The 10,912-nt window shown below is 36.4% G+C and overlaps 1 protein-coding gene across 1 annotated transcript in view; it reads left to right on the top strand.

Moving 5' to 3' along the window:
- Positions 1–10,912, top strand: part of LOC105998702 (vomeronasal type-2 receptor 116-like) — a 45,647-nt gene that overhangs the window by 20,556 nt on the left and 14,179 nt on the right. The window contains 3 exon segments of the mRNA XM_013033491.1: positions 866–1,243; positions 1,246–1,533; positions 1,536–1,743. Coding sequence (XP_012888945.1) covers positions 866–1,243; positions 1,246–1,533; positions 1,536–1,743 — 874 coding nt within the window.

Here is a 10,912-nt window from a genome sequence, read left to right as displayed (position 1 = left end):
GTGTCTATTGGCCATCCTTCTTTCTTCTTCAGAGAAGTTTCTCTTTAAGTCTTTAGCCTACTTATTTATTGGGCAGTTGTTTCTTTGAGGATTTGTTGTTGGGGGGTTTAATCTTTTGAGTTCCAAGTATATTTTAGATATGAGACCCTTGTCTGTTGTATGGCTAGTGAAGATCTTCTCCCAATCTGTGGGCTTTCTATTGATATTTCTAGCTATGTTCTTTGCCATTCAGAAGCTCTGCAGTTTAGTAGGAAATGGAAAGACTTAGAAATAATTATATTAAGTGAAGTAAGCAAGGCCCAAAGAGCCATAGTTCCCATGGTTTCCCTTATTTGTAATAACTATTATATGTCTGAGACAAGCAGAAAAGTTCAGATAAGTTGATGTTAGGCGAAATGAACCCCAAGATAGGGATTCAATTGTTTTTTTCTTTTTTGCTATTGTTTCCAATGTATTTATAAGGTGATTGTTTTGTTGCTTTGTATGTTCCTCCCCCATGGTATAAACCTTGTTTTCACTGTATTTGATGTTGGTATAATTTGGGAAGGGGAAGGGAAAAAACAAATTGCGTAAATAGGGATACAGCTGGACCCACTGCAACAATGAAATGTCCAATGCTATGTCGAAAAACGAACTTTACAAGTTTGGGGGGAAGTGGGTAGTGGAGGGGTGGTGTTGGGGCAGAGGGTGTTCAGGGATGGTTAGGGGAAACAAAGGAGGAAGCAACAATGCTTGCTTGGTAAGAAATGTACTTATTACCTTGCCCATGTAATTGTAAGCCCTGTGTTAGTATTTTCCCAATAAAAAACTTATTAATAAAAAAATAAAATTAACAGAAGTAATGGTAGTATACATGTATCACCAGATATGGAGCAATGTGTGAAGTGTCAAGGTCATCAGTATGCCAACACAAAGAGGACTCAGTACATCTTGAGAGCTGCAACTTTCTTGGCCTTTGGAGAACCCTTGGGCATGGCTCTTTGCTTCACCTTGTTAACTTCTATTGTTCTTGGGATGTTTTTGAAACACCAAGACACTCCCATTGTCAAGGCTAATAACTGGGCTCTCAGCTACATCTTGATCATCTCCCTCATCTTCTATTTCCTCTGTTCCTTGCTGTTTCTTGGCGGACACATCACAGTCACCTGCATCCTGCAGCAAACTGCCTTTGGAATTGTGTTCACTCTGGATGTTTCCACAGTGTTGGCCAAAACAGTGACTGTGGTTCTGGCCTTCAAGGCAGCTTCCCCAGGAGAAGGATGAGGTGGCTGCTGGTATCAGGGGCTCCTAACTTCATCGTCCCCATCTGCACCCTCATCCAGGTGGCCCTGTGTGGACTGTGGCTGGGAATTTCTCCTCCCTTTGTGGACACAGATGCCCTCTCTGAACATGGCCACAGCATCATTCTGTGTAACAAGGGCTCCCTCATTGTCTTCTATTGTGTCCTCGGATACCTGGGTACCCTGGCCCTGGCCAGCTTCACTGTGGCTTTTCTGGCCAAGAACTTGCCTGACACCTTCAATGAAGCTAAGTTCCTACCTTCAACATGCTGTTGTTCTGCAATGTGTGGCTCACCTTCCTGCCTGTCGACCACAGTGCCAAGGGGAAAGTCATGGTGGCTGTGGAGGTCTTCTCCATTTTGGCCTCTGGGGCAGGACTCCTAGGCTGCATTTTTGCCACCAAGTGTTACATCATTTTGTTATTGCCAAATAGAAATTGTCTGTATGGCTTCAGGGACAAAAGGTATAGTAGGACAGCCGGGCGCTGGTGGCTCATGCCTGTAATCCTAGCTACTCAGGAGGCCGAGATCTGAGGATTGCGGTTCAAAGCCAGCCCGGGCAGGAAAGACCGTGAGACTCCTATCTCCAATAAACCACCAGAAAACCGGAAGTGGCACTGTAGCTCAAGTGGTAGAGTGCTCGCCTTGAGCTGAAGAACTGAGGGACAGCGCCCAGGCCCAGAGTTCAAGCTCCCCCAGAGTTCAAGCTCCACGACCGACAAAAAAAAATAAAAATGGTATAGTAGGACAAATAAGCATTCTTGAGATTATGCACATAGGTTTAATCAGTTTACCGAATGTCTGATCTAAATCTACAGTAATTATCTCTTTTGTATGGTATATGTTATGAATGTTTTGCTTCAAATACCTCATGTGCGTTTTTATAGCAGACGTAGTCACAAGTGATGGTGTTCACTATTTAAACTGGGGTTTTGATTCTATGTTTTTGGTTTCTCCTATTTAATCTGTGCTTAATTCTATTATCCCCTCTTCTTAATGTCTTTTCACTCTTGTCTTTCTCAATAACTCTTCTAAATTTTTCAGTATATTAACTTCCTGTCTGCATACAACCATGTTGCAGAGTCCTCAAATCCATTTTATTAATATTTTCCTCTTCATAAATTTACATCCTTTAATATTGTCCTTAGATATTGCTTTGTTCAGTACTTGCATATTTCTACTCACATATTGACCTCTTCAAATTATCCTTAGTCTTTTTTGTGGGACCTCCTCTCTGTCCTAGTCTCTCTTTCTTTTTCTCTCTCCATCTCCTTTGTTCCTTCCTCTTCCCTTTCACACAGCTTCCCCCATATACCTTAGGAATGACTTGTGAGTGTTAGAAAAATTAAACTTTGACTTAAGATTTCCAGGTATAAGATTTTTTGGTATATCTTCCTATGATTAACCTCCATCATGCATAATAATAAGCCTAGTCTTGCCTGAATATACTTTTTATTTTATGGTTTGTTAAACACTCCATTTAATTTGACACAAAAATTTGATATTAAATATATACAAGATTATTTCTTGTAATATTTTCACTTCTAACAACCTGTTCAAACAGGAAATTTTTAATTGCTACATTTCAGGGCTCTTGTTAAGGACAGCTTTACTTATTGTTCAAATCGGTTGATTTAATGGGCTCTATACTATATTTACAGAATCACATATTTAAGAGATATGGACACAATTGTATTCACTTGCCTGTTCAAGAGTTTTTCATGTTTCTTCTGATATTAATTCAATTGATTTAAGCACATTTGTACTCAGGGCATATGCTGTCTTTTACATTTTTCTCTCAAGGCTTCTTTACCACTTGAACCCCAGCTCCATTTCTAGCTGTTTGGTCTCTTATTGGAAATAAGAGTGTTGACTGGCACCTGTGTTTCACTTCTGTAATCCTAGCTATTTAGGAGGCTGAGATCTGAGGATCACATCTCCAAGCCAATGCAGGAAGTAAAGGGTAGGAGACTCTCATCTCCAATTAACAAACAGAAATATGGAGGCGGTCCTGTTGCTCAAGTGGTAGTGTGCTAGTCTTGAGCTGAAGAGCTAAGAGACAGTGCCCAGGCCTAGAGTTCAAGCACCATGCATGACAAATAAAAAGAATCTCATATACTTTCTTCCCTTGTCTGATTTCAAACATCTCTCATTTAAATTTGTAATAATAAATGTCTATGGTACTTACTATAGTTTTTTATAAATTAAATTTTTAGTTGACAATATAGCAATGTTTGGCAAATTTTTTGTGTGCTTGTTCTTTTGTTGAGGGAATGTTGTTTAACAAATGAAAATGCAATTGTCAATTTCCTCATTATGGTAATCAAGATATAATCAAAATACCCTTCAGTTTCTAATGAATTTTTGACCATCTTCTCTATTTGAGGAATTTCATTAATAGAGTTGAACTTATATAATTGAGACAAATTCAGAATGCTCATTGTGTTAGTGAAAGTTTTAGGAGAAGATTTTTCTGAGTTAGGATTTCAATAAACTTACACAAGACTTTTTCTCTTAAATGAAGCAATGAGAAGAATGTACACATGGATGGATTGAATAAATGTAATCAAGGAAGTGAAAGAGATCTACAAAGAAAAACATAGGTTTTTCAAAAAAGTAGAAAACATAAGAAGAAAAATTCTCCATTGGGCATACATTGGGAAAATGACTCTTATGGAAATATCTGCATCAAAAAACAATGGAGGGGGTAACAATGCTTGATAGGAAATGGACTCATTACCTTGCTCATGTAACTGTAACTCTTCTGTACAGTAACTTTACAATAAAAATAAAATTAATAAAAATGAAATAATAAAAAATTTAAAATAAATAAAAAGTCTGTATTACTCAAAATTATATATATATATGTACACACATTATATATGTCATATATACTATATATATATATATACAGTAAATTTTCAGTCACATAAATATTTAAAATAAAAAACAAAATATCTGTATCACTCATAATTATATATATATATGCATATGTACATACATTATATATTACTATCTATCTATCTATCCATCCATCCATCTAACTAACTATCTATCTATCTATCTAAAACCGAAGTCTGGAATCTTCCTGAATGTCCTTCAATGGATAAAGGAACCAAGAATATGGTCTACATACACAATGTTTTTTTGTTCATTCATAAGAATGAATGATGTATCATATGTAATGAGATGTAAAAACTGGAAAAACTGTATACTAAGTGAAGTAAGTCAGGTCCAGATAAACAAAGGATGAATGTTTTCCTTTATGTATGGAAGCTAGAATTAGTTTATAAAGTAAAAGCTTGGGTGATATGCAATTTTATTCAAGTGTATTAATTGAAATACAGTAGATTCAAGGGAGAATTAAAAAATGTGATTCCCTACAATGGGAAAGTCAACTTTCTGCAAAATAAAACACCAGGAAACAGGTACTCCAGGAGCTGGGATCAGGTTAGGAGAAGAGGAGAATGCAGTCACACACCAAATATATATATCCTATTAAATGAAAAGATGGAAGAGGTGGATAGGAGAGGGACGAGCGAAACGTTGAAAGGGGTAACACTGGTCAATTTATATATGATATTCATAAATTTCTTTGCAAAATGCAACTCCAACGTCTTAAAGACAATTTAAATTCCAAAACTAAAAATGAAAAAATTAAAGAGATTTTTTAAAGTGTTTTGAAGTATCCAAATATGTATATAACATACTCTTTTTAGGCCCACAACAAATAACATCCATCAATACTATCCCTTCTTAAAACCATTCTATACATCTCATTATCCAATTTTCCTAAATGTATATTAAGCACATTGATCATGTGGAAGCTGTTACATCTCCATTGACCTTCTGCCTCCACCATAAGCCATGGCTTTTATTTCATTCTGCTTGTCTCAGATATGTACAAGTTACTGCAAATAAGAAACCTATGTTTCTTGGCACCTGGCTTACTTCACTTAATATAATTTTTCCAAGTCTTTCCATTTCCTAAGAAATGGGGCAATGTCATTCTTTCTCATAGAGGCAAAGAATTCCACTGTGTATATATACCACATTTTCTTGATCCATTCATCTACTGAGGGGCATCGGGGTTGGTCCATATTTTAACTATGGTAAATAATGCTGTGATAAACATAGTTGTGCTGGTAGATTTAGTATGGTCTTGTTTGTGATCATTTGGGTAGATGCCCAAAAGTGGGATTGCTGGGTCAAAGGGAAGCTCTATGTGGAGTCTTTTGAGGAACCTCCATACTAGTTTCCAAAATGATTGAACAAGTTTGCACTCCCATCAACAATGCAGTAGGGTTCTCTTCTGTCCACATCCTCTCCAGCATCTGTTGTTATTAGAGTTCTTTTTATTTATTTATTTGTTTGTTTATTTTTTATTGTGAAAATAGTGTACAGAGGTGTTACAATTACATGGGCAAGATAACGAGTGCATTTCTTATCAAGAGCCATTGTAACTTGGACGAGGTGGTATCTCAATGTTGTTTTGATTTTCATTTCTTTTATGGCTAGGTATGTTGCTCATTTCTTCCTGTGTCTACTGGCCATTCTTCTTTCCCTTTCAGAGATGTTTCTCTTTAAATCTATTGCCCACTTATTTATTGGGCAGTTGTTTCTTTGAAGATTTGTTGTTGGTGGATTTAAATTTTTGACTTCCAGGTATATTTTTGATATGAGACCCTTATCTGTTGTGTGACCCAATTTCTGGGCTTTCTATTGTTCTTTCTAGTTATGTCCTTTGCCATGCAGAAGCTCTGCAACTTCATGCAGTCCCATTTGTTCAACCTTTCTTTGATTTGTTGTGTTTCTGGGTCTCTATTAAGAAAATTTTGGCCTGTGCTAAGGAGACTTAGGTTTTCTCCTATTCCATCCTGTAATGTTTTCAGAGTGTCTGCTTTGACTCCGAGGTCTTTGACCCATTTGGAGTTGATTGTGGTGCAGGGTGATATATAAGGATCTAGCTTTAGTTTTCTATAAGTAGTTAACCAATTTTGCCAGCACCATTTACTGAAGAGGTTGTCTTTCTTCCATTCTCTTTTATTTTAGCTCCCTTATTAAAGATTAGGTGGCTATAGATCTGTGGGTTTATTTCTGGGTTTTCAATTGTATTCCATTGGTCCTGAGGTCTGTTCTTGTGCCAGTCACAAGCTGTTTTGATTACTATGGCTTTGTAGTAGAGTTTGAAATTTGGTATTGATATTCCTCCAACACTGTTCTTTCTGTTAAATATCATTTTAGCTATTCGGAGTCTTTGATTGATCCATATGAATTTTTGGATTGCCTCTTCTATTTCCTTGAAGAATGAAGTTGGAATATTGATAGGTATTGCGTTGAATTTGTAGATAGCCTTGGTAAGTATTGCCATTTTTACAATGTTGGTCCTTCCAACCCAGTAGCAGAGGAGGTTTTTTTCCACTTTCTAAGTTCTGTTTTGATTTCCTTTTTCAGGTTTTTAAAGTTTTCATCATAGAGGTCCTTCACTTCTTTGGTTAATTCCTAGTTATTTTATTTTTTGTGTTATTTTATTTTTGTGCTATTATGAATGGAGTTGCTTTCCTGATTTCAACTGCACTCTTCTCATTGTTGGAATACAGAAAAACCATTGATTTGGGGGGAGGGTTAATTTTGAACCTTGCTACTTTGCATGGCTTCATTTTATATGTAACTGATATGTTTATCTCTCTTACTTTCATCCTGTTCCTGGGATATTAGGGCCTGTGGGTTTTCCTGTACATTTTTGCTGAATGCTAGTGTTCTATCACTTGAGGTACAGCTCCACTTCTGGCCTTTTCCTTTTGGTTAAATGGAGATAAGAGACCCACAGCCATCCCTGCCCAGGCTGCCTTGTAAACATAATCCTCAGGTCTCAGTCATATGAATAGTTTAGAATAAAGGTGTGAAGCACTACTGTTCAACTTCACTTATTTTCATATTTGACACTGTATACCTATGTTTAGCTGATTTTTATTCTTTTAATTTCTCAATACATATTTGAGTATTTTGTGAAGCTTTTAATATAGACACATTGAGTAGTTTTTTTTTCAGTTGATGAATGTTTCTTTGCTACCCCCACATACAAAGTAAAATCTGTTCTGGATTAGTAAAATTTTGTGCATAGTATTGACCACACATAGAAATATTTGTTGACTAAGTTTTCCTTGTAGATAAATAAAACACTGCAGTTAGACATCAGTAGCTAGATATTTGATTCAAGTCTACATCCACTGATGTTAGCTGAGGTTTGCCAATTTTGAAACAATGTATGCCAAATACCTGGTTCATGTTGTAGTTCCACACTGCATGTCACACACTTTGATTTTATTCACTCCATTATTTTATAACTGTTTATCGTGTCACACATCATTTTTTCTCTGTAATATGTCTAATTTCCTCTACACATTTTCATTTTTTGAGGTACCTAGGAATAAGCCACTGGTGATTGGCTTACTTTGGACTCTTGCATACATTTTTATCTCAAAGCTGATGCTCTACCACTATACCTCCACTTCAAGCTTTCTGTTGGTATACTGGAGATAAAATGTGCTCTGGACTTTTCTGTGACAGCTCACTTTGACTCAGGATCCTTAGCTGTGTGCTTCTTTTCTGCATGGATTGCAGGTCTAAGCCACCAGTAGAGAGAGTTTTAATTTCCATTTCAAATTGATGTTGGTGCAAGGTGATGCATAGATATCTATTTTAATTTTTTTTTGCACAGGATGTCCAGTTTTGATAACATCATTCTTTCAGCCTATGTTTTTGATCCCTCTATCAAATATTAGATGGCAAAGTCTTTGTGTTCATTTCATGGTCTTTTGTTCCATTGGTCCTCTGGCTTATCTTTTTGCCAGTACTATGTTGTTTTCATTACTGTGCTTCTCTAATAGTGCATGAAGTTCAATATTGTTATTTGTCCAACATTTTTCTGACCACTAAGAATTGTTTTGCATTCCACGTCTCTTCTAATTCTCTGAGTTTTTTTTATTGCTTTTTCTGCCTCAAATTTGTAAATTACTTTGGGCAGTTTTTCCACTTTCACAATGCAAATTCTTCCAGTCTAGGAGCACAAAATATCTTTCATCTTCTTAAGTCTAGTTGCTTTCCTTTTTCAAATTGTTAATGTTTTCAGTATAGTGGTCTTTCACCTATTGGCTCATTTCCAGGTATTTTATATTTTTGAGGCAATTGCAAATAGAGTGCTATTGTAATTTCAGCCTGATCTTCTGTCAATAGCATAAAGAAGCGCTATTTTGTCAAAGTTCAGGATCAATTTTAGTAACTACGGAAAAGGAGATTTGGGGCTCCATTAAGTACGTGATCATGTCATCTGTGAAAAGTAATGATTTTACTATTTCTTCCCTATTTGGTTCACCTAAATGCTTTCACCCTGCATTGTGCTCTTTGAGGAATTCTAATACTATGTTGAAGAGGAATGGAGAGAATGGACATCCTTGTTTTGTTCCTAAATTCAAGGGAAATATCTTTAGTTGTTCACCATTAAACATAAAACTTGCTGTAGATTTTTTCACAGACAGTCTTTCTTACATTGAGAAATGTTCCAAAGATTCTTATCTTCTCCAGACTTATTATCATAAATGGGTGTGGATATCGTCAAAGGCATTTTTCTGCTTCAATTTTTAATCATGTGGATTTTGCTATTGCGTCTGCTGATGTGCTATGTTAATTGATTCAGATATGTTAAACCAGACTTACATCCCTGGTATAAATACTCTCTGATCACAATATAAGCTTTTTTTGGATCAGCTGTTGGATTCTATTTGCCAGGATTTTCTTGAGAGGTATTACATCAATGTTCATTGAGGAGAAAGCTATAGGATTGACTTTTCTCAGTGTGGAATTCTGTTGTTTGGAGATGAGTGTAATGCTAGATTCACAAGAGTAGTAGTGTTCCTTCCTTTTTTATTTCATTGAAGAGTTTGAGGAGTACTGGTGAAAATTCTCCTTTAAAATCAGAATTTGGCCATCAGGTTCCAGTCATTTCTGGGGAGGGAAGTCTGTTATTGCATCCAATTTCATTGCTTGTGAAGGGCTTGTTCAAATAGTGGCATCACAAAAGAAATGCCAAGACTCTAAACCTAAGAAAAGGTCTGTAAAGAACTCTACAATGAAAAGGAAAGCTATGATATAAGATATTGGTTAAGAAAATGAAAACATACTGAGTTAAGAGTTTGGTAGAATTATAATAGTGAAAGTGGCTATATTTCCCAAAGCTATTATTCATTCAATGTTATGCCACTGAAAATTATAGTGCATTTTTGAAGGAGTATAAAAATCAATACTAAACCGAAAACCAATGGGAAATTCTGATTACCCTAGTTGAGAATAAGAAGATTCTTCTCTGTATCCAGCCTGGGAAAAAAGTTTCTGGGACGTCTTGCCTGGATGGGGTGGCAGATATCTGTGATCCCAGCTCTGTAAGAGTTGGAGCTTGAGGAAATGGGAGTTCCAGGACAGTCCTATGTGGATGTTAGTCACAACAGTGGTGTATGCCTATAACCACAGCCGTGATGGGAATGTAAAAAAGGAATGAAGTCCATTTGCTTGCTATGAAGAGAAAACATGAAAATACCCAGAGCAAGGTGGGTATTGGTAACTCATGTCTGTAATAGTGGCTATTAACTAAGCTGAGATCTAAGCAATATAGTTCAAAGCTAGTAGGAGGAAAAGACATTGAGCAGCTAATCCATAATTAACTACCAAAAGCTTGAAATTGTGGGAATCCTGTAATAAAAATAGCCAGTCGCACACATGACTTAATGCAGAAGGGCTAAGAAAATGATGGTCGGAAACAAAGTATCTTGGCTTCAATCAATAGCCCCAAAATGGGTTTCAGGAAGGGTAAATATAATGACCATCACAATTGGGATGGTATGAATTACCAGATATGAACAAGCTTCAACACAAACCCATGGAAAGACTTTACTTTAGCAGAGAAACAATGAAGAAACCTACATAAAATTTGTTAGTGAAACAACGGTGAGAGGCCTCAGGTGGGCAGGACCCTGGGGTCAGCTACATCTCTAAACTTTCCTTTTAGCTGTGGTGGAACCACAGCTCAGCAGCTTCCAATGGGCAAGAGCAGAATAAACTGAATTGATGATTGATTTGCGTGAAGGAAAAGACACAGCCTTGGGAAGAACTATGTGAGGCTAGAGAGTAAGGACTCAGACCCCTGATAATTTCATTGAAGATTACATTGAGCTCCTAAGTTGGAAAATGGATGCTAAATAGACTCAATTCTGGAGCGACATCTTTCAAAAGCAACCTACGAGGTTAAATATGTGACTACCAACAAATGGGCTGAGAAGTGTAGCAAATAAACACAAATATGCATTAATCCCATTTAGCAAAGTAGTCAATACACTAGCCATCACCAGACTGAGAGGTCAAGGAACCCATCACATTCCAAATAGTACCTAATACAACTAATACAAAGTATCTCAAATATCAAGGAATAAATGTCACCAAGGAAGTGAAAGAGACCTTTAAAGAAAAACTGGTTTTTCTTTTTTTATTATTATTGTGAAAATACTATACAGAAGGGTTACAATTACATGGGCAAGATAATGAGTACATTTCTTATAAAGCATTGTTGAGTCCTCCTTTGTT

The sequence above is a fragment of the Dipodomys ordii genome, unplaced genomic scaffold, assembly GCF_000151885.1.
Source record: "Dipodomys ordii isolate 6190 unplaced genomic scaffold, Dord_2.0 Scaffold171, whole genome shotgun sequence".
NCBI classification, from domain to species: domain Eukaryota; kingdom Metazoa; phylum Chordata; class Mammalia; order Rodentia; family Heteromyidae; genus Dipodomys; species Dipodomys ordii.
This window is presented reverse-complemented; position numbering and strand designations above follow the sequence as displayed.